This window comes from Pholcus phalangioides, unplaced genomic scaffold (assembly GCF_987345545.1).
Source record: "Pholcus phalangioides strain wild (caught in Gottingen) unplaced genomic scaffold, Ppha-v1.0 ptg000022l_1, whole genome shotgun sequence".
In the NCBI taxonomy this organism is placed as follows: Eukaryota; Metazoa; Arthropoda; class Arachnida; order Araneae; family Pholcidae; genus Pholcus; species Pholcus phalangioides.
Genome location: NW_028301615.1, coordinates 17095768 through 17119274, shown reverse-complemented (window position 1 = coordinate 17119274; position 23507 = coordinate 17095768). Strand labels below are relative to the sequence as shown.

Genomic DNA, 23507 nt, shown 5'->3' with positions numbered 1-23507 from the left:
AAGGATGATCTCTTTTTTTGATTTCTTCAAACTTACCAATGCAATGAATCCATTCTGTAACTCGGCCAACTGCCTCTTCAGCTCCATATTCTGTGCCATGGCTCGACTTGCTGCCACTTTGTCACTCTGGATAGTTTCTAACAGTTTATTTTTATCAATTTCTTCATCTTGGCGTCTTTTGATAAATGTTTCAAGATCTAAGATACGCTCTTCTTTCTCTTCTACCATTTGGCTCATTTGTATATTATCTGAAACCTAATTTTAAAATTTATCATATGAAACATGAACTGACAAAAAATTATAACAAGGGAAAAAAATTCTGGCATTAAATTGATAGCATTTTAAAGGATTTGTCGTATATAAATGACAATTACAGATATATAATAAAGGCATTTATTCAGAAATCAGATACAAACGCAGTTGTTACAAAAACATCCATTCCAGAGTCTGTATTAAAACTATAACTTCTAAAGTTGGAATTGATATATTCTGTTGGAATTGATATCAATACTTAACTAATCTTTTCATAACTTAAACTCACCTCGTCATCATGATTTAGTTTCTGCCTAAGTATTGTTTGGTTTAAAAAAAATTGGAGTACTGGATTCTAGGAAATTTTTGAGTTCATGGTTAAAGAAAGCATTCATCAATGATTAAAATTCAGGAACATTTATTCGATGAAAAACAGCCGTGCATCCAGATCATCATCATAACAACCAACTTAGTCTTCACAAAACAAGATATATATAAACAAAAAAATATGACGTCATCTGACGAGTTCAATTTGCATGCGCTTGTGCACTCTTAATACCAACATATCAGACATCACATTTTACATCTACTGAGAAATTTTTAGCATGCGTGTAAAGTTTTTTTTGTTTTTTTTTTTCGAACAAGAATATAAAAACTGGCAAAATTTCAAATTTTTTGGGAAAAAAAGTTATTATAAAATTTTATTTAAATTACTAGAAAACATTTCTTTAAATCAAATTTTTGACAAATTAAAAAATTTTTCAAAACTAAACAAAACAATTACTTGTGATTCTAGATCTGCTTTCAATCCTTTAACTTGACTTTCCAGTGAGGCTAATTGAGCTTCCCATTCCTTTTTAATTTCTTCTGCTTTGTCCTCTGATTTGGAATCTTTGAATTAAAAAAAAACTTTTATAAGACAACCAATCAGTTAATTAAATAAGCAGTTTAAATAAATATGTGCAACAAAACATATGGGTTGAAAGCTTCTAATAAAGCTTCAATTTAAATTATTTATTTTTAAATGCCAGTTTGATTGGAAAAAGAAAATCATTTTCACCAGGCAAAACTATGATGAAAACAATGAAACCAAAGTTTTGAATCAATATTTTGATATTAAAAAAGAATTAGTTATACTATTGAATACCAACCAAGTTCATCAGGACCTTTCTGAGTTTCTTTTTCTAGTGACTCTAGCTTTTCTGTCAATTCATTTCTTTCTCTTGAGAGAGATTCTTTCTCATCTCTAATCTGTTTCAACTGTGAGGAGAACAGAGGATCATAATCAAATATAATATATGGTACGAGTTTAATCTTTAAATACATATTTATAATCTTGCTTTACATGGCATGTATTAAAATTCAATAATTTTTACAACAGTTTTTTGAAAAGAAATCATGCTTTAATTTTTTTAGAAAATATTTTATTACATAATTTTCACAATGAAATAAGAAATTTTTTTACCCATTTGTTTTAAATTTAAATTTGGTCCTGACTTTTGCATTATGTGGTGTGAAGTGAACATAGTACATTAACCATTTGGTAATAAAAAAAAAATATGAAGGATTCCTTCCTTTTTATTTTTCAAACTTTAAACCATTTTTTCATGATCAAATACTAAAATTATAGATTTTACCAAATGTATTTTTCTTTGCTTCATTTTAGAAGTAGAAATTAAATTTTTATCTTTTCTTTTTTTAAATGGTAAAAAAACCTGGCTATGCTTCAGCAAATAATTAATTTATGCCATTACTAATGATTAATCTACAAATTTAATGAAAAGTTATATGTTTAGAAAATTACTATTTTGTGGATGAAATGCTTTTACCTTTCAGATAAGTTCGTAACTGCTTTATGACAGCTGCAAACCTGACTTTAATTCCTTCATAATTTTTCATAAAATTTGTGTTGAAAAGAAATGATAAAGACGTTGAAACTTTAGTTAAAATGTAAATCAAATTTCAATATTTTTTAAATAAACTATCACTTTATATATGAAAAATTACATCCAAGGCTGGGGAATTTCTACAGCTATATTTCATAATTGAAAAAATATTAATATTAGTTTTCCTTCAAACTCTAATTTACAATGCATAAAATTTTTTTTAATTACCTCATCTCTCAATGAGGTGACTTGCTGACTCAACTGTTGTATGTACAACTGATATTGCTCGGACATCTGATCTCTTTCAATTATCAACTTCTCTAGGGAATCCTTATGCTAAACAGAATAAGTAAGTTATGTATATGTAATTTTGATTTTTCTTTTATGTTTTATAAATATATGCACCACTAAAAATATCAAAATAAATTGCAAATGCAAATTTTGATAAATTACCAAAACAAAAGTCCATTATCAACTGTATGGCAGTGGTAAGAAAAAAAATTTTAAATAAGATATTTCTTGCACTAAATATATAATAAAAAATGGATGTGTCATACAAGAACGGGGGAGGGGGGGGGATTTGCAAATAAAATATCTCACCATTGATATTCTTTTCTCAAGCTCAAGTTTTTGATGATGTAGCTCCTCTATTTGACTAGAACTCTCTGGACTGCTTTTCTCAGACAACTGTTTAGCATAGATTTCAGCTAAAGACAATTTACCACTAGTATCAGCCAATTCACTTTCCAAGTTTTGACATTCTGTGATCTATTAAAAAATTTTTAAAAACAAAGATATACTCAAAATAATACTTACCATTTGAATTATAAATATAATTCACTGGTATATATATTGTGATCTCTGACTTTTTTTCGTTTCTCTCAGTTATAAAATGGTTTTCTGCACTCCCGGTCAGAGATATAGGTAAATAATGCTATTCACTTTTATACACCTCTCTCACTTATGCATCTTTTTTCCTTGTTCCCTTGCATGAACACATAAATGAGAGATCACTGTACTACTATACTAAAATTTTATACATAAACCCACCTCTATAATGATAAATTTTATATAAAGATACTTTTTCCAGTCCTCTTAAGCATCATTATGTAGTTTTACTACTAAACCAGACATGCACCTTGTCCATATTCCTCTGTGGAACTTCTAACGAATTGGTACACATGTTGGAATGTGTGTGTATGTATAGTGAACCTTCCGTGAAGTTTGTTTCTGTTTAATGCTTGTCATGTGTAGTGCTGCCATCTGTAATCAACTTTTTAAATGTTGTTTAGGATGAGTTTTTCTCAACTCCTAGTGAGTGAAGTGTAATGAATGAATAATTGTAACGTTGAAGGCCTCTTGCTCTTTGCAGCAAGACTTTTTAACGGAGAGATCAGCTTGTATTCTGCGCCTCGAAGTTGAGAACCGCAGAAAACCAACTTCAGCTGACCACCACTGCGGCGACAGTGGGGTTTGAACCCAGATGTGAGCAGAAGTTTCACTATACATACTATAAATTTACATGAAAAAATAAAATTTCTTGGACAGACAGATACAGTGGATCCCACTTAAAACATTTTCTTGCTTATTACGATTTATTTTCGTGGTCTCTTACTAATACTCATTTATATTTCCAAGAGATTTCCAATTTATAGTGCTTTCTTAAGTTTTTCCTAAAACGATTTTTAAAAAAACGTTATACGGAAGATCCACTGTATTAAGTGAATTGGAATTACCAACTGAACATAGTAAACTAAATAAGTTAGGAGCAGAGAAATGTTATTCACCTTTCGAGAAATTTTTTCAGTTAACTCAGCATTTTGATGTTTGAGTTCTTCTGATGATTTACTGAAGAAAAAAAAAAGGTTGATGAGACACTATCATACATAAAGCACTATGAATTGGTGTTTAAAAAAAGCAAAGAGTAATAAGAAAAACTCTCTAAATTCATTCATACTTGAGTTTATAGTTATCCATTTTTAACCTGTCGATCTCTTTGGACGATACTTTGCTTCCCTGCATGCATAAGAATTTAAATGGATATGATAAGAAATTAATCTTGCACAATTATTCACATGAAATATACTGAATGCAAATGGTGATAATTTAAAACATGACAAAATCTCACTTTTTCAAATTGTTGGTTAGACATGCTAACACTGTTGAGCTCTTTTTCCAAATCATTAGCTCTTTGTCTACTCGCTCGAAGCCTTCCCTGTAATTCTTCAACTTCCACTAATAACAAATAAAGTTAATTTTTCATCATCCTGTGCCTACATTGACACATCATATCTCTAATTGGAATTAAAATTTTTTTTAAAACATTTGAAAAATGATGTGACTTTAGCATTTTTAAACAGAGAAACATGATCAACAAAAAATAAAAGGAGTCATGATCCAGAAAATGAATCTTCTCATATTTGATGAACATTTTTGTAGGAAAAAGTAATGTTTTTAGTGAATTTATTTAAAAAAAAAAAGTTTATCAAAATACGAAAAATAGCCAAACAGATTTTGATACATTTCTCGCTAATCATTTCATATAACTCCTTAACTTTAGAAATTGAGAGGTTGCATCAAAAAAACTGATTTTGGTCCAAAAGGAGCACATCATTGAAATGTGATATGTTAGATAAATAACAAAAGAAACTTTTTATGACCTGCTTTCTGTTTTGCAGTTTGCTGGCTAAGAGAAAGGGCGGATTGCAATTCAGTTTTTTCAGCTACTAGTATGCCAATGGTTTGTATATGAACTTGAAGCTGATCTTTTAAGGCAGTTTGCTCTTTTAAAGCTTTTTCTGCAAGCTCTTGTCTTTCTTTCTCAAAGTCCTTCTGCAACCTAGAGATCTTTGCTTTCTGTGAAAAGTTATCAAACATTACACAAGAATACTTCCATTTTAGTTAATACTATAGTCATTTAGCATTAGGTAAAAGACTGCCTATCATTTTATTTCAAAATGTTCCTTGAAAAATAAAAAAAGTAATACTTTTAGTGACTGATAATGAAACTGAATACTAAATAACATTTTTTCATGAAACAACAATAGCCATATTTTATGTACTAGCAAGGGGCGCGGTAGCCCGGTCGATAAGATGCTCGCCTAAAGTACCAAAGGATGTTTAGAGGTGTCGCGAGTTCGATACCCAGTTCGTCCTTGTCAGAAAACTTTCCTGACACAGGGGTACAACAAAAAACGGCGACTTGACCGCAGCAAACATTGCTACCGCAGGGAGTCCCCCATCGAGGGATTAGCGCACCAACCCCTCGACGAGTATAAAAAACAAGCCTGCCGTTCGGAATCGGCAATAAATTGTAGGTCCCGGTCTAATTAGCCCTCGTGTGCAGAAAATGACCGTGGTGCGACAAAAATGATCAAATGATTATGTACTAGCAAAAGAATTCTCAAATTTTTTTTAAATGAAGTTAAACTATAAAAATTACTCAAAACATATTAGACGCATAGTAATAAAAAAACTTTTATGAAACTTACCAATTCTTGTATCTGGAAATGCAAGTGATCATTTGATTGCCTCACACTGTCCAGTTGAGATGCGAGTTCTTGGTTTCGTCTCTCAAGGACACTGTTATCTTTATTCACAGTAGCTGCATCATCTTGATCTATACTACCATTAAGGAAGGCATGTGATTCAGACATCAGACCGTTGAGCTGCTGTGATATCTGAAGCAAACTTTCTGTAGAAGACAACTCCCTGAAAATATGAATATTTTTTCATAATTTATGCAAATACAAATTGATATAAAAAAATAACTTTATAGAGCAAAAATATATCTTGGGAACATGTTCACAGATATTTAACATGAGACTTTTGACAACAGTTCTACAGGGTTACGATCAAGACTTTCAGGTGGTCAAGTAAAGTTTTCAAGTGTATTTTGCAATGCTTTTAACGCAACATAATTTCTGCTCAGTCCAGAAATACGTTTAGGATTATGTTGGTGTAAAGTGAACCCCCATGCAATTAAGCAGTGGGTGCCAGGTGAGACAGCATAGCAAACTGGGATCTTGTGGTAACTCTTTTTGTGTTGATATAATTCCTTCAATTTTAATAAGATCACCAAAAGCAGCACCTCTAAAACACCACTATGAAAAATATAGAGTATAGATTTCAAACTGAAATCATTCATCTCACTTGTGCATTATAAAAAATTACAAAATTTAGAGATAAACTGAAATTAATGAGGGGATTGCAAGTGTGTAAAATGAATAAAATTTATACAGAATTTGATTTATATACCTATCAAGATATGGAAGTATTTCAGTCTATGTACATATTAAAAGCAAAATGAATCTTCTTTCTTTCTCTCAATGGATAAATAATGTAGAAAAAGTGAAAAATATTCTTTAAAGCAAGTCACTAACACTTAAACAATAGGTTGTATATCAATGATTCCCAACATGGACGTTAATGCCCCTGGGGGCAATGGAATGTTTCAGGAGGGCGGTAGAAGGTCAAGTGGGCACACTGACGAAATGCAAGGCAACTGACGGTAACCGAGACACATTTTTTGTGGAGATAATCGACAAAAACCTAAACCAATGATAACCAAAGTCAACCAAAACTGAGGTATTACTACATATAATACACAGCAAAGCAAGAAAATTTTCAAATATGTGTATATAAATATATTTTAAACATCATTTATGAAAGAATTCTGTATTAACAGCAAGCGATTAATCATTCACACAAGGAATTGATTTAATAACTTTCATAAAATATACATAATACACTCACTTTTGATTCGTTGGAGAGGGAGAGGCAGAAGTTGAAACATTCGCTGATGTTGTTAAATTTTCATTTTCTGGAAGAATGTCACATTTAGCAACATCACCATCACATATGGAAGGAGTACTGGACCTGGAAAAAATACTAATTTAAAAATCAGAAAATACACATCCATTTCAGTAACATCACTTTCAGTAAAATCATTGAGAACAAGAAGAAACGAAATAGCTAAGCTCCAGAACACAAAGAACTAAAAATTAGTAGCCATTCAAAAAGCCAATAAAGTCTTAAAAATTTCAAAATATCATTCAAAAAAGTTCTCAAAAAGTAATTAAGTGCGCTTGGACTAAGTATAACAGCAAATAATTTACCTTGTAGATGCGAGTCCAGAACCAACCTCTTTCAGAACAATCAAATCTGATCCAGCTTCCTCATTCAACTGCAACAAAAATTTGAAAAAGAAAATCAGAGAAATCATATGAATATATAAATTACAATTACTGTAATATAACCTAAAAATCTAAAACTTAATTAGTTAATTTTTCATTACTATAATTTTCTCTATTTGATGGAAATGAGATATAAAAAAATATATACACACATATTTGATATCTATCAATATATGAGGCTCTCTGAGGAGTTTCACAAACAGAACTTCCAAGAAGAAAAGCCCACAATTGTATAAAGTTAGAAGCTTAAACTATCTTTAACAAGGAAAATGTGAATGTTAAATTGGATTTTGACACATTTTTCATCAATTGAGATCAATAATCAAATCCAAAGGAGGCTGAACATTTTTATCATTTACTGACAATCGCAATTCTTTCTCACAAAAAAAAAACAACAGCAGCAAGGATAATATAATAACTTGCTTCAGAATTTTCTGTGGCAGGAAGACTTTGTGAGGATTCTGAAACTTGGTCATTAACTTCTGAGGACTTGCTAACTGGTTTCTGTGGAATTTTTTTGCGAGTGGTTTGCCCTTTCTTATTTGCTCTTTGTTGAAATTCCTTCAGCTAGAAAAAAACAACAAAAAAATACTAAATAAATCACTAGGAATCATGTAGATCAGTTCTTAGGGCCGTTCAAGTATTACATAAGCAAATTTTTAGCCATTTTTGACCCCCCCCAGCAAAATTTCGTCATCAGCTCTGCCCCTCTGAATCCTAACGCATATTGGTGGGTACAGGTGGGGGGAGGGGCATAAGGGGGCTCGTGCCCCCCCCCCCACCACGATCAAAAATTTATTTTTTAAATTGAAATTTCGGAAGAAAATACCTTTATATGTTATTGTAATATTTCTGTTAATTTCAATGTTATTTGAAGGCTATGAACTTAAAATTTATCTTTAATAAATTCATTGTGACCCACCCTCTAAGCCAGTGTTTCCCAAAGTGGGCAATATCGCCCCCCCTGGTGGGCGATGGAATGGTCCAGGGGGCGATAGAAGCTACGGATATAGCATAGGATCCTATGGGTTTGCTTGAGTTGGGGAGCGATGAGAGAAAAAATTTTCTGAAGAAGGGGGCGATGGAACAAAAAGTTTGGGAAACTGTACTCTAAAGGCCCCTTTACACGTACGCTCTTGCGCGCGCGATAGCTGTAAACAAGTTCAGAACCGCCTTCAAGAGTGCGCGTGTAAAGACGAAAAAAGTGTGGGGGTAGAAACGCGCGCAGGAACGAGACATTTCAACGTTCAATCGCGAACTCAAAATCGTACGTCTAAACGCAAAGCAGCTTACAGGCAAAAACGTGGCGAATCCCTCGCTCCCGTGACATCTTCTTTCGTTATCGCTCTTTTAAAAGAAGAGAGAGAAAACAATATTAATAATGGTTTTTAGTGATATATTCGCTGAAAATATTCACTTCCATTTTTCTTTTTCAGAGTATGTGACGATGTTTTTTTTTTCTTTTTTGTACGTAATACCTTCTTTTACAGATGATAAATTTATTGAAAGTTACGCTTTAGATTATTGTAATAATTAATTTTTAAACTTTGATTTGGCCCTTTTATACTCACCTTACGTTATTATTATTATATTTAATAGAGAAGACGTTTGTTAAATTAAAAGTAATTTTACTCGAACGCGGATTGTTTACACAAACATCTTTCTTTTAGTTTTTCTTCAACATCTCAGTCAGTAACTCATTAAAAACGAATGTATTTATAAAAAAATTTGCTTTTATTTATTAATATATAAATAATTATATAAGTAATTATTTTAAATTATAGTACAGAATTGATATATTAAGTAGCAGAACTTTTTTTGACAGGAAAAGTTTCAATACGGAAAATAAATATTTTTAAACAAGAGAGAGCATCTTAAACAGGAGCCTATTAGTAATTTTTAACTCTTCATCAACTGACAGAACTTTGTGAAGTACTAGGTTTGATAATTTATTATGAACTACCGATATGATAATTTTAACGTGTACAAGGATTTCCTTTTTGCCAAAAGTTGGGTCTCGAAAACAAGGATTTCTAATGCGTGGATAGTATTATAGATACATTTTTCTTTTTTCAAATTTTAAACCTAAAAAAAAAATCAAGGTGTTTCCTTACAAACGTTAAAATATGGCAATTGTATCAAAAACAGTGTTTCCTTTTTTAAATCTTTATTTAGAACTAAAATGACAATAATTGTTATAAACAATGATGTTCCATAAGCGCCAAGGATCTGAAGGCTGGGCCCCCAATAAATTTTCTTCAATAATTAATGAGCATGCAATGCACCGATCATTCCCCATCCTGCGGACGGGCTTGAGTCCCGTATGTATGGGGCGAACAGCGCTTATCAGCTCCCTCAATGTTTTCATCATGTCAGCGCCTGGTCATTTTCTTTTTTCTTTCATAATGTGGTAGATAAAGGGTTAAGCGTATCTATTGTGATATTGAAATTATTCATGAATTAAAAAAATAGGGGGCGGTCTCTTCATATTAAATCATTTGTATGCGTAATGTGGATCGTAGATTCATAGTTGTTGATCCTCCAATAAACACGATGTGAGGTTGGTAATGGGCGCATAAGATGACTTTATTCTGTTTTATCTCTTTTGCATAATGCGATATCCATATACAGTGGATCCGGCTCAGTACAACTAATTTTCGTGTTACCAACGCTTGGAGATTTTCTTGCTCATTACGTTTTGTTCATGATGGTTTTCTGAATAACCTTATAAGCGGAATCAACTCACTTTGTTACTTTTTGTTAAATTTTATATGATCAACGAAAAAAAGAAACCCCTCCATTTGGACTTAAAAATTAACCCGTTTTTTTTTCTGGAGGGGTTCATAAAGCACGCTTCAAGTGATGTCGGTATTCTGCAGAGGGATTTAGTAAGTCCAGTGAAAGGTCGTCCTTTTGTCGGCAGATACTGTTATACTTCACAATACGTGTTTGGGTTTTTTCCGTCGGTTATTCATTCCTCTACCTTTTTCTTTCCCTCAGCCTCTTTGGTGCTTCAAAGAACACTACCTGTCTAGGCGACTCAAAACTTTAACACCCCCCGTCTAGGCGACTGAAAAATTGTAACACCCTCTGTCTGGTGCCACAAAAATGTAACACCATCGTTTTTGCATTACCCCCCCCCCCCCCCCAGTATCCAGAATGCAGATTGCCAGCTTCATATATGTAAAAGTTCTTGTCTGTTAAGCACACACTTTTTGGTGAGGAAAGAGGTATGGCTGATTCGCGTTGCTGGAGCAAAGAATTTTTAACGGACTTCATTAATCTGTATAAGGAGTTTCCATGTTTGTGGAAAATAAAAAGTAAAGAGTACAGCAATAAATACATCAAAAATGAAGCTTACGATAAGTTAGTATGCTTTTGCAAGCAATCGTTCCCGGAAGCTGATCGGGACTTCGTTACAAAAAAAATTCAAAGTTTAAGGGGATCCTTCAGAAAGGAACTGAAAAAAATTTCTGACAGCCAGCGGAGTGGGTCAGCGGCTGACCAAGTATATGTGCCAATGTTGTGGTACTTCGAGCTTCTGCTGTTTACGACAGACCAGGAAATACCGACTGCTAGTGTGTCGAATATGGATATTATCATTCCTGGTGGAGAGATTGACGGCAACAGCAGTGAACTGGAAGATAGTCAAATCCATTCTTCATGGACCAGTACACCTATCGAAGGCCAGCAGAATGACCATGAGGAGGAAATTCAACATGAGCAGGTTAGAATATATTTTCAGTACATGACAATTATGTTTAATGTGCAATATTCCAAACCCATAAGTTTAATCTTCACACAGGAAGATTTTGAAGATATATTTTCATGCATTTTGAATGAAACATTGTATGTACTGAATAATTGAAATGCACAGTATTTTCAGTGGCATTCTGCAAGTGCATAATTTGAATCCTTCATATTTTCAAATATTCCGCAGATGTATAATTTGAATGCAAAATATTTTCAAAGTAATATTCTTCAGGTGTATAATTGGAATGCAAAATGTTTTCAAAGTGACATTCTGCAAGTGCATAATTTGAATGCAAAATATTTTTAAAGTGACATTCTGCAAGTGCATAATTTGACTGCAAAATATTTTTGAAATGATATTCTGCAAGTTCATAATTTGAATGCAAAATATTTTCAAAGTAATATTCTGCAAGTGCATAATTTGTATGTAAAATATTTTCAATGTAATATTCTGCAGGTGCATAATTTACACGCAAAACTATTTCAGAGTAATAATCTCAAGGTGCATAATTTACACGCAAAACTATTTCAGAGTAATAATCTCAAGGTGCATAATTTAATTGTACAGCATTTTCAAGGTAATTATAGTTTGTTGGTTCAAAATAAACGGTATGTTCAAGGCGTCAAAGAGAAATACACATGTTTCAGGTTTAAAATTTAAATACATGGCTTTTATTAAGTTGTAATATTTATAATAAATGGAAATTTTATGCTTTCCCTGCTTTCACCATAGCATCCTGCCATGACACTTTTCCTTTTGTCATGAAATAATTTTTGTATGCCTCTCTATTCTGTTTTGCTTTGAGAGTTGTATTTCTCAGTACGACTGGTTGCAAATCAGTTAGTGGTGAAGTGTCTTTGCGCCAGTCTCCTTGATGCATTGTTTGATTTTCCACATCCTCTCTGTCATAAGTTGTTGCACAAATGTAGTCAGTGTTTCTTTTCCTTAAGAAATTGTGCAACGTACAAATGGCAAGTATTACGTAATTTATATTATCAGCCTTCATATTTATAGGTGATTGGAGAATTCTAAATCGTAATGAAATTATGCCAAAAGCATTTTCAACCACATTTCTAGCACGTGACAGCCTATAGTTGAAAACTCTTTTGGCAGGATCCAACTCTCGCTGGGAGTACGGTTTCAAAAAATTTTCCCCCAAAGAAAAGGCTTCATCCCCCATGTTTCAGTGATCGGCTGAACTCAGTGTAATCAAACACTCCTCCATCAGATACTCTTCCATTTTTGCCGACATCAACGAATATGAATTCATAATTTGCATTCACCAGTGCCATCAAGATAATACTATGGAAGTTTTTGTAATTAAAATACAATGATCCTGAATGTGGTGGTGGTACGATTCGTATATGTTTTCCATCTAAGGCACCGCCACAGTTTATAAAGTTCCACTTGCTTCGAAAACCATCAGCTATCTCTGACCATTCTTTTTCACTGGTAGGCATCTGAAGAAAAATGACAAAACAATCAAATGTAATAAACACCTAAACTTCAATTAAAAAAACACCATTTCTCTAAATAGGTCTAATTAATAATTTTTTATCCTATGTAATCACTTTTTTCTTAAAATAACAACAGTAGATACCTTATTTTTCTCACTATCAAGTGATTTGAATTCTCAATACCATCTTATTTTAAGGGGAGAAACAATTAATTTTTTCAGGTCCAGCAAATACAAAAACGAAAAAAAAAAGAATGAAGTTGGGGATGCTGCCATAGATTTCATGAAGTTGTGCACAAATGTGTTGTCCGATGAGGGTAAAGACAAAATTGACATTGATGAACACGAAGCTTTTGGCATAATGGTTGCCAAAAAGTTGAAACGGATGGATCCTCTTCAAGCTGTATACGCAGAATCCGTAATAAATTCGGCACTGAGGAGAGGACTATTAAATACTTTGGACCAAACCAGTGATGTTTGCAGTCACAAATGCAATCTCTATATCACTCCTGCACATTTTGCATCTGCCTCTGCTGAACCTCAAGATGATAATACATTTTTATAAATATTTGATTTTTTTTCTTTGCATTGTTATTTTTTTATACTACGCCAAAAAAATTTTTCTCTAATAACATACCCAATACATCTAAATAAACCAAGAATATTTTTCCAGTTTTCTTTATTTTTATTTATGCTGTAACAAAAATTGTGTTCATGGCTATGTATTATGATTGGATTTTAATTTCTTTTTTCTTCACATTAGGATTTCTTTTTTTTACCATTTAGTCTGTTAATAATATGAAACATGAGAAATTATATAATCTTGTGTGACTAAAGTTTATTATCATAAAGGGCATTATGACAGTACACTATATTTTACGATCACTTTATTAATTTATGTCACTTTATTATATCACTATATGTTATTGTTTACATGCGTTAAGCCAAATGCTTGTCTCATATAGGATGGTCATATACAGAAAAAATCACTATCGGTTCTGGCACAAGGTAGTGGAACATATAAAAGTAGATATAATGAGAACTTTTTTTTAATCGTAATTAATTTTTTTTACATTTTAAAAAAGAAATTACCATATTTAAAAAAAAATTCTGAATGCACTTGACCAAAATTTTATGAATTCAAATTCATTTACTTAAAAATTTCCTCATTAAAATTATTAAATGCACAAACATTTTAGAGACTCACCTTCATGTACTCCGTTCGCAGAACATCAAAAATCGCTTTGCACACCTCGGGTATGATGATACTCAGCGATGGAGCAGAAATGCCGGTGCAAAATTTTAAATTTTCGTAGGAACGGCCTGTTGCAAGAAATGTTAATGTAGCTGCTAAACGTTGTTCAGCCGAGATGCTGCTTCGCATCACTGTGTCCAATTTGGTAATTTTTTCTCTGATTAAACCCAACAACTCATCAAAAGATGCACTACTCATCCGTGAATAATTCCGGAAATCCTCAGGATAGCTCAGCTTGAGTTCATTGAGCAGTTCCATGTGATTGTACTTTTTCCGGTATTCTTTCATCCACATTCGGCGTTCCGATTTTATATTTATATAATTACTATTTGAAATAGCTGCCATGCTTAATCCTGCAGCAGCGACAACGCATTTTTTAAATCTATTTTTTTCTCGAGCTCTAAACATGTCGACTTCTTCGTTTTCAAACAAGGGAAAAACTTTGGTCAGGAACGTGGAACGTTGTGCTTCCCCGAAAGTCCACACGCCGCGCAAAAGCGTATGAATTTCGCCACACGCTTCCCTTTACACACACAATTCTGAACGGGGCCTTCTTTCGTGCAGGAGAGAGCGCGCGCAAGAATGTGTCCCTTTTTAACAACACGCTCTTGAACGCCGCGTTCCTGACCGCCCTCCAATCCTTCGCGCAAGAACGTCCCGCTCCAGGCGTGCGGAGAAGATTGTACGTGTAAAGGGGCCTTAAGCCATATAATGTACCAAATATGGCCCTGGGATTTATCTGATGCGGCCTGGCCTACCTCAAACCTAATTCTGTAAAAAAGAACTAAGCAGCACATTTACAGATCGCTTAAGTGTCCCATGGTACAATTCCAGAACATTTAAGCAGTCCGTGGCACATTTTCAGATCACTTAAATGACCAGTGACACAGTTATAGAACACTTAAGGGATCCGTGACACATTTAGAGATTCCTTGAGTGACATGTGACGTAGTTTTAGAGCACTTGAATGGCCCACCAGTGCGGTTCTACATCACTCAAGTTACCCGTGGCACATTCTCAGATTATTTAAGTGATCCGCGGCATATAATTACGAATAGATCACTTGAGTGATGCGTGGCACAGTTCCAGAGCACTTAAGTGGCCCGGACACATTTCCAGATCACTTGGATCCGTGAAACATATAGAGATCACTAAAGTGATCTCTAAATGTTTCACGGATCATTATCCCTACACGGATCGTTATCACTACACTTATCAATGGAGGGGGGGGGGGAATATTACTGCAAGTGCCCACAAACTATCGAAAGGTTTTTCTCGTTTTTGGTGCACAGAGTAAGATGCCATTAAAAATTTCATATTTTCATAAAAAGTGGTTGATGACATAAGCATCATCCAAACCCCCTTCCTCCCCCCTCCCTGTCATAAAAAGCCAGCAAATCGGAAACCCCCATTGATGATGGTGTAATACTTGAACGGCCCCTTATACAATGCTGAAACAATAAACATGGAAATAAAAAAAAAGACATGAGATTCAAAGTATGTGTTGGTTGAAAAAACCATTTGAATACGTGAGTAAAAAAAATTATTTCTGATATCTCACCACCATGACCAATTTCTGAAGTTTAGCATCAAGTCCCAATTGCTAAAATACTGAAGCTATCCTAATGTTTTTGATAAATTAAATGTGTTTATTTCTCTGAAATTATACCTGAAATAATTCTTGCAGCAATTAAACATTGTATTAGCAGTACTGTATTGAAAAATTCCGGTCATTGAAATTTACCCAACTCGTTAATGGCAGTAAATTGTGATATAGCGATAGCCGGAGTTGGTGTGTGGTGAAGTTATTGAAATTTACAGCAGTGGTGTCTTGCTAGCAAATCGCAAGCACCTTTTCTCTCACTGTGATCTCTCCAGCAGAGTTTTCTGAAGTCTATTATGAAAATTAAGAAACCACCTCAAAAAATATATAGCTGGAATCGTTTATGCACAATAAATTGGGCAAGGAAGTCGCGGGTGACTATAGTTTGAGAACCACTGGCCTAGGACCACATCACTCTCATCTTTACATCAGCCAGCTGTTGAAATCTTCGCATTAATAGCAGTTTATAGTGCAATATAAAAAATAATAGGATTCCCCCCAAGCCTTCGTACTAGTGTCCCATCAGGGAATGACATGAATCACAGGGCAATGGTTGGCAGCAGCAGCAACAACGTACTAACAGCATCCATGGACCCAGAGGGTCCCCACCACGCTAAAAATATCTCAACCTACCAATTTAATTCTTTCGCTCAAAATAATCATAGTATTAGATACAGATCTGGATTTCCCCTACTACTACTACTACTTCACCGCATATAAACCTCGTACACAGTCATCTGTGAAATTTCTAACAAATAAGCACGATTCGGCAGGGGTGGATCTAGAGCTCACTGTTGGGAGGGGCGGTGAATGGGATGACCATACTTCCTGCATTTTCCAGAACAGTCCTCACTTTTTGTCATTCCAATTTTTCCCATTTTATAGTCAAAGTTTTTTTGAATTTGTTATTTAATCAATAACGTTGATACAGCTAATTTTCAACAGATTGATTGCAATATTATCATATAGAAATTCTGAAAATTTCATGAATTATCGCATTGGGAGCAGTACTGCATTTCTTGCCCCCCCCCACCCCCGCCCACATAGATCCATGCCTGCAGGTTGGAATGTGCTGTGGGAGTGCATGTATATGCATGACCCTAAAGTAGTCAGTATTTTTGTTAGTGCTGCCATCTGTCTTCCATATTTTGAAATAGTGATGGCAAATGCTAAATTAATAATATTATGTAGGCCTAAATGTTATGTTGAAGGTCTCAAACTGTTATTTTTCAGAGAAATTGCTCAAAGATCAAATTTCAACACATTGAGAAGTTTAGTGTCGCTTATGTGTAGAGACATAAAAACAGCAACAATTTGTCATTCACAAAGGACAGCAGAGTTGGACATACAAGGGGTCGTCATAACCTTCAACAGCCTAGGGCAGTGTACTTTAAAGTATGCATCGTGGCTCCAGGAGTGTCGTGACAACCTAGATATATCGATTTGTGTGCCTATTTATGCTTTGGTTGTTTCATATGAAAAAATATCTATCAAAGTATCCTGGTGAGTCGCAGATGCACAATGAATTGGGCAAGGGAGCCACAAATAACTATAGTTTGAGAACCACTGGCCACATCAGAGGCAGTTGAATTTTCTTTCCTAAATTCATTTTTGCAACAGTCAGCTGTTGAAACCTTCATATGAATAGAAGAAAGTGACACCATTTCAGAATTTATACTGTAATAGAAAAACTAATGGGATTCTCATCTCGATCCTTCACGCTAAAGCTCTGTCATCCCCTTATGTAAGGGTTGTGGTCAGCAACAACAGCATCCTCATGGGTCTCAGCCATGGCTTCCCCCACAAGAGTGGGACTGATAGGGCTTCAGCCCTGGGCCCAGAACACATACCATCTTTTTTTTTTTTCATGCTATAAATGCACTTTCTTTTCTTTCTTCCACATCAAGCATAACTCCAGTCTATTGACAAGGGCAATTTACTGAGTGAGTTTGTGCCAGAAGTGTGAGTGTGTGTACCTAACAGTCTGAGTATATAGTTTTCTGATTCTTCAGTGCTGCTATATTTCAGAAGTTAAGTGTAATTATCGAATATTTGTAGGCCTGTTGCTCTCTGTGGCGAGATTTTTTAACAGGTAGATAGGCTTGCATTAGCGCCTTAAAGTTGGAAACCACCGAAAACCAACTTCAGCTGACCACCACTGTGGGGGTTCAAACAAAGGTCCTCGCAATGCGAGTCTGTCATTGACCACAAGTGGCACTACAAATTCACTGTAGAAAGGCCCGTGAATAGTCTGGCTTAGGGGCTCTGCCAGGATGTGGGGACTATGGCCCCAGCCAAGAAAGCTGGGAATATATAACCATCAATTTAATTCTGTAGCCTATGATGTCAAAAATCTCAAATTCTTATTTTTTGGAGAAATTGCTCAAAGATAAAATTTCAATGCATTGAGAAGTTTAGTGGTAATGTTGTGCAGACACAAAAACAGTGACCGTTTGTCATTGATGAAGGACAGCTGGAGTTGGACACATAAGGAGGGGGGGGCATTACATTCAATAGCCTAGAGTTGCATCAAACCTAAATCCGGCCCTAATTAGATCACATTACCATGAGACAACCAGGCCATGCACAGGTGGGGGCCCATGCTTGAGGACGACCTTGGTGGTCAACAGGGCGATGCTTTTGGGAGGGGCGATTTATACTACTGTGGGTTCATTAGCGTTTTATGGGACCGGTGAATTTAACCCCCACCATCTCATTCAGTTCTTGGGAGGGGCAAAAATCCCCACCCCCACCCCGGACCCACGCCTGATGGTCAAGCACTACCTATAAAACAGCTATACATAATTAATTGAGGACATGATCAAATTCGAAAATTGACAACTCCCTATATAGAAACATTCAAGCTCACTGATAATTAGCGATTATCATTAAACAGTAGAGAATAATATATATTTTTTAAAATTATTTTCATTGCCATTCAACGCAATTATGTAAGGAATTCAAAAGAAATATCAAAAACGATGATAAAAGTTACACGTCAGTGTGCACCCCGAGCCTACGGGTCACGTCCCTCATCGGTAAAACGAAAATACATTGCACGTATCTTGCGAAAAATAACTGATCGGTAATTTATTAATTATCATTAATTCATGAAATAAATTCATTCTAATCAATTAAAATGAGGAAATATATAACCTTTCTGAGCCCAGCTGCGACACGTTCCTCGCGGCTCAGGTGATCTGCCATGTTGACAAACAGCTACTGAAATGACTTTCTGCGCATTTCTCAGATGAAACCGATTCCTATTGGTCCGCCAATCAAGATCGCATTCCTGATCGTCTGATCAGCGATAATTAATCAGTGAATGACTCTTCTTCACACCTATTAGAAGCCTTCTTTGAAACAGGAAAATGAAATTTAATACTTTTTTCTTAAATTTGGAATAGATTATCGTAAATTATATTGCAAATTACGTGTTAAAAGTTGTTGAAGAGGCATGTGACCATATTTGCACAAGATAAGATACGGGACATCGCCAATCAAAACCGAAACAATAGCCAAAACAAAAAAATGGTCACAAAAAAAGCCTGCTTTGAAATAGAAAAATGAAATTTAATACTTCTTTTTTTAATTTGGAATAGATTATCGTAAATTATATTGCAAATTACGTGTTAAAGTTGTCGAAGAGATATGTGACCATATTTGCACGAGATAAATATGATAAGATACGGGACATCGCCAATCAAAACCGAAACAATAGCCAACACAAAAAAATGGACACAAAAAAAAAGGGCATCGAAAATTTTCTGGAAAACTCCATTTATACCACGTACGAATGACTGGACACCAAGCGGAGATAAGGATGAAGTTCAGAAAGAAAATTCGCATGTGTCTGTAGGGAATCGAGCCTCCAAAACTCATGCAGTCCGGGCGAGTGCTCTACCATCAAGCTGCAGAGGACCGAGACTTTCTTCCCTTGGAGCGTAGGTCTTCAACCTTTTTCTAGACGAGAGCACTCCCTGCACCCACCATCAAAAGAAAGCCCCCCCCCCTTTCTTTCTCCCGGCAAGTTTGACACTACGAATGCATGAAATCGCGGTGATTTTAATCCTCGAATGCAATTTATACAAAGCGTTTGATCGGAACGTTGATCAAGTGCTCATGAGCACGAAATTGGACAAAGGCATCGAGCCCTCTGGGTGCTTCAGGGAGCACTGAGGTCCTCGTGAGTCATAGGTTGAAGATGCCTGCCTTAAAGTTAAGGTGCTAACCCAAAGCCGTCTTAAGACCATCATGCTGCCCCCTCAGGCAAAGTGATTTTTTTGAAGGCCCTACCAGACAAATTCTAAAAATTTTCAACCAAACCTCATTTTTGTGAGGCCCCCAGGCCCATGCCTTAAGACGGCATTGGCTCAACCTTTTGCGGAGTGCGGGCCACTTCGATGGTTTCAAAAGGTGTCGCTGGCTACTTCAGTTATCTGGAACTGTGCCGGGAGGATCAATAAATATGCTAGGAGTCACTAAAGTGATCTGAAAATGTGCCGCAGGCCACTACTGTGCTCTGGAACTGCACTGTTGTGTTTCCGAAACAGCCCACACATAAAACGATCGCAGTAGCTATCAACACCATAGCAGTAGGCCACTCAAGTGATTTATAAGTATTACGTTGCGGCCCTATCTACAAATAAACCACGGATTACTCAAGTGATCTGTAATGTACCCCAAGCTGCTGTGATCTGTAAACGTTCCACGGTGATCTGTTAATATGCCGCGGGTCACCCAAGTGGTTCGTAAATGTGTTGCGTGTCACTCAAGTGCTCTAGAGCTGTGCAGCGGTGATCTACAACTATGTTAGGGGCCACTAAAGTGATCTGGAAATGTGCCGCCGGTAGCTTAAGTGCTCTGGAACAATACCGCTGTGATCTGTAAATATGCTGCGAGTCTCTTAAAGGAATGGAGATGTGTCTCGTGACAATTAAGGGATGGGGGGAAAAGGAACCGTTTATTTTTTACAAAATTAGGTTTGAGGTCGCGGGACGCATCAGATAACTCCGAGGGCCATGGGTTGATCATATAATGCATTAAAGCATAAGTGAACGCTTAACGGGACAGAAAATGTCAGTCCTCTGTAGTGGTAGAGTAACAGTACAAAGTGACACAGCACAATTTTTATGGCAGAACCTTGTAGGTCTCTTTTATTTACTTATCTATCAAATTTATTGATTTATATTATTTTCCTCGAGTAACCGCGGAGTCCCTGGGACGTGCTCACGGATCCCTTGGGGGCTGCGCGGAGCACCGGTTGAGAACCCCTGTACTACAGAAATTCATGGAGCATTCGATTAGAGTATTTTTTTACCTTCACAAAAGATTTATGCAAATTATCTATTTTCATTATTCCAGTGGGGAAAATGAAACAAAATAAAAGAAATGGGATACAGGTAATATATACAGGGTGTCCTGCAAGTCTTAATGCGCCCTTTATTTCCTCAACTGTTAGTTCTAAAAATATGGTTCTAATTTAAAAAATGCTCAAAATTATGTACAAAAATCACTCTGTACCAACTTCGAGAGTGAAAATAAAAAGTGTAATGGAGTAAAAAGAATCTAAATTTTATACGATTCCTCCTCCCCCGTCCTCTAATTTCTAATTAGAAAGTTGTTGTCCTGTCTCGTCTGAGGCAAACAAAAACAATTCTATGTTTCTAACTGCAATATTAGCTGAGATATTTGAATTCGAAAATCGGAGAAAAGTTGGGAAAGAACAGTACAAATGAGGGAAAAGATCGTTGTCCGTTAGTTTATGCTGGTCTTTCCCAACTTTCTCCATTTTTGAATCCAAATAACGGGACAACCACTTTCTGATGGGAAATTAGAAGAATGGGGGCCGTGCAAAAATTTTGTTTTTTTTTAAAATTATGACACTGTATTTTCACTCTTGAAATTGATACAGGGTGATTTCCACATTTTTTAACACATTTTACATTAACACATTTCTACCATTTTTTAAATTTTAACCATACCTCTGCGATAAACGGTTGATGAGATAAAGGCGACATTGAGACTTACAGGGCACCCTGTATTTACTTTATTGTAAGAATGCCAGAAAAAAAAACTAAGAAAAAAAGTTTAAAGTCTCATAAAACATGAACCATTTGGCCAGTTACATGGACTTCCTCGTTTTGTGAACAATCACCAAAAAGCAAACTAAAGATAAGCTGGGAACTTTAGTTGGGCCAAATACGGTACCACAAGGGAACTGCAGGGTCTGACGGGACTAAAGCTCCGTGGGCCCGGAACGATTCTTATCATGTACTTTTTTTTCGTGCTATAAATTCATCATAGTGGGAACGCGCGGGAAAAATCAGATGAGAAATGCCCACCAACGATTCTAATCTAGGGCCCAATGGCAACAAGTATGTGGTGGGGGGGGGGGGAACATGCAAAGCCAAGCAAGTCGTGCTGTACCTTCTTTTATTTATTGTTTAGCAATCTTTCTCTTACCGCAATTCTTTCGTGAAGTGTGCCCATAGCCCCTCATAAGAGTGGGTCTGATGTTGCTCTAGCACGGGTGCCCGGGACAATTCTCATTATTAGTTTGCTTTTTCGCGCTTTTGATGTCCGTGAAAAATCTGAAAAGGTGGCTCGCCGAACATCCGAGCCAAGAGGCCCTGCATCTGCAATATGTGGGATTTGAAATTTAGGTGGCAGCACTGAAACAGCAGACATTACACTAGATACGCGCTCTAAGGGTTAGGTATACACACACTTAATTTCAGACCCTGCCACGAAGAGATCTCGGCAATGAGATTAGTCCGGCTGTAGAGTTCTGCCGTTCATCCATTGCAATATGTGGGGACCATACAAATTTGCCAAGTATGCTGTGGGAGGGGGGGGGGGGAGGCCGTTGCTCCAGCCCGGGACGATTCTCATAACGTTTTTGTTTTTCCATGCTTTTTATTCACTATGGGGGAGGGGCCGTGAAACATCTTAGCTTTGGGGCCATTCAAAGCTAAGCAGACCCCCGTACGTTCTACGTTCTATTTTTTTATTGTTTAGCAACCTTTCTCTTCGGGCAATTTTTGCGTGATGAATGCCCATAGCCCATCATAAGGGTAGGGCTGACGTTGCTACAGTCCGGGTGCCTAGAACGATCTCATAATTTCTTTGCTCTATAAATTCACTATAGAGGAGCCCATGAAAAATCTGAAAAGGGGGGCCCCACCAAACATCCTAACCTAGGGAACCCTGCTGCTGCAATATCTGGGGGCCATGTATGGTTGGGCCCATCATGAGGGTAGGCCTGACGTTGATAGAGCCCGGGTGCCTAGAACGATTCTCATAATTTTTTGTTTCTCCACTCCATAAATTCACTATAGAGGGGTCCATGAAAAATCTGAAAAAATTGGCCCGCCGAACATGCTAACCTAGGGAACCCCGCTCCTGTAATATGTGGGGCCATGTAAACCAAGCAGGCCATCCGTTCTTTATTATATTGTTTAGCAACCGTTATCTTGTGCAATTTTTATATGATCAGCGCTTATGCCCCCCTCCGCAAGAGCTGTGGTGTTCGAGTGGTTATACGGACTCGCATCAAGGAGACCCGGATTTGAGCACTATTGGCACCACAGTGCAGGGCCGTCTCTATTCCACGGTAGAACAGACGGCCCTGCACAGTGGTGGTCGTCTGAAGTTGGCTTTCTGTGGTTTCCAACTTCGGAGGACCAAATGAGAGCCGATCGACTTTGAAGATCCAACCTTTAAAGATCCAACCCGTGGGCTTTGATGCAGGATGTGGGCAGTGGAGGCAGGGCCGTCTTAATAGTATCATGGGCCCCCGGGCCAACTGATTTTTCTGAGGCCCTACCAAACAACTTCTCGAAAATTTCAATCAGATCTCATTTTTGTGAGGCCCCCGGGCCGTGCCCGGGTGAGCCCATGCCTTAAGACGGCACTGAGTGGAGGTAGCATGTGGGTTTAATTTTAAGATAATTCAAGATATACAGAAGACTGGATGTTGTGAAGATATTTATTATTTTAGATGTTAATTTTTTAAGGAAGGAAAAAACTCATCTCTGCCTCTACCGGGAGTCGAACCCGGGTCCCTCGATTGCCGGACGAGTGCTCTGACCACTAAGCTACAGA

General features: G+C 36.3%; 3 protein-coding genes across 3 annotated transcripts in view; 1 reads left to right on the top strand and 2 right to left on the bottom strand.

Moving 5' to 3' along the window:
• LOC149069541 (golgin subfamily A member 2-like) overlaps positions 1 to 18833 on the bottom strand; it is a 34791-nt gene extending 15958 nt beyond the window's left edge. Inside the window, exons 1-14 of the mRNA XM_089249190.1 lie at positions 18558 to 18833; positions 7757 to 7900; positions 7256 to 7323; positions 6894 to 7016; positions 5630 to 5849; positions 4799 to 4994; positions 4267 to 4373; positions 4096 to 4154; positions 3926 to 3986; positions 2739 to 2906; positions 2367 to 2474; positions 1404 to 1512; positions 1037 to 1143; positions 37 to 255 (exon numbers count right to left, since the gene is read on the bottom strand). Of these exons, the coding sequence (XP_089105316.1) occupies positions 37 to 255; positions 1037 to 1143; positions 1404 to 1512; positions 2367 to 2474; positions 2739 to 2906; positions 3926 to 3986; positions 4096 to 4154; positions 4267 to 4373; positions 4799 to 4994; positions 5630 to 5849; positions 6894 to 7016; positions 7256 to 7323; positions 7757 to 7900; positions 18558 to 18608 (1740 nt within the window). The 5' untranslated portion in view covers positions 18609 to 18833. The remainder of the gene's footprint in view (positions 1 to 36; positions 256 to 1036; positions 1144 to 1403; positions 1513 to 2366; positions 2475 to 2738; positions 2907 to 3925; positions 3987 to 4095; positions 4155 to 4266; positions 4374 to 4798; positions 4995 to 5629; positions 5850 to 6893; positions 7017 to 7255; positions 7324 to 7756; positions 7901 to 18557) is intronic.
• Positions 10495 to 13139, top strand: LOC149069542 (uncharacterized). Its single transcript, XM_089249906.1, has 2 exons — positions 10495 to 11060; positions 12766 to 13139. Exons 1-2 carry the CDS (start codon positions 10846 to 10848, stop codon positions 13106 to 13108), a joined length of 558 nt encoding a protein of 185 aa, XP_089106032.1. The 5' UTR covers positions 10495 to 10845; the 3' UTR covers positions 13109 to 13139.
• Positions 11794 to 12547, bottom strand: LOC149069543 (uncharacterized). The gene is made up of 2 exons (XM_089250017.1): positions 12305 to 12547; positions 11794 to 12213 (listed from the first exon to the last, which is right to left on the bottom strand). Exons 1-2 carry the CDS (start codon positions 12545 to 12547, stop codon positions 11794 to 11796), a joined length of 663 nt encoding a protein of 220 aa, XP_089106143.1.
• Positions 18834 to 23507: the final 4674 nt, after the last annotated feature.

What these genes read in the sequence shown, in the direction of transcription:
- LOC149069542 (XM_089249906.1), top strand. Translation starts at nt 10,846, where the DNA reads ATGTGCCAATGTTGTGGTACTTCGAGCTTCTGCTGTTTACGACAGACC. An exon ending in AGGAAATTCAACATGAGCAG is followed by an intron (nt 11,061 to 12,765) that starts GTTAGAATATAT and finishes TAATTTTTTCAG; the next exon opens with GTCCAGCAAATACAAAAACG.
- LOC149069543 (XM_089250017.1), bottom strand. Translation starts at nt 12,547, where the DNA reads ATGCCTACCAGTGAAAAAGAATGGTCAGAGATAGCTGATGGTTTTCGA. An exon ending in GAAGAGTATCTGATGGAGGA is followed by an intron (nt 12,214 to 12,304) that starts GTGTTTGATTAC and finishes CCGTACTCCCAG; the next exon opens with CGAGAGTTGGATCCTGCCAA.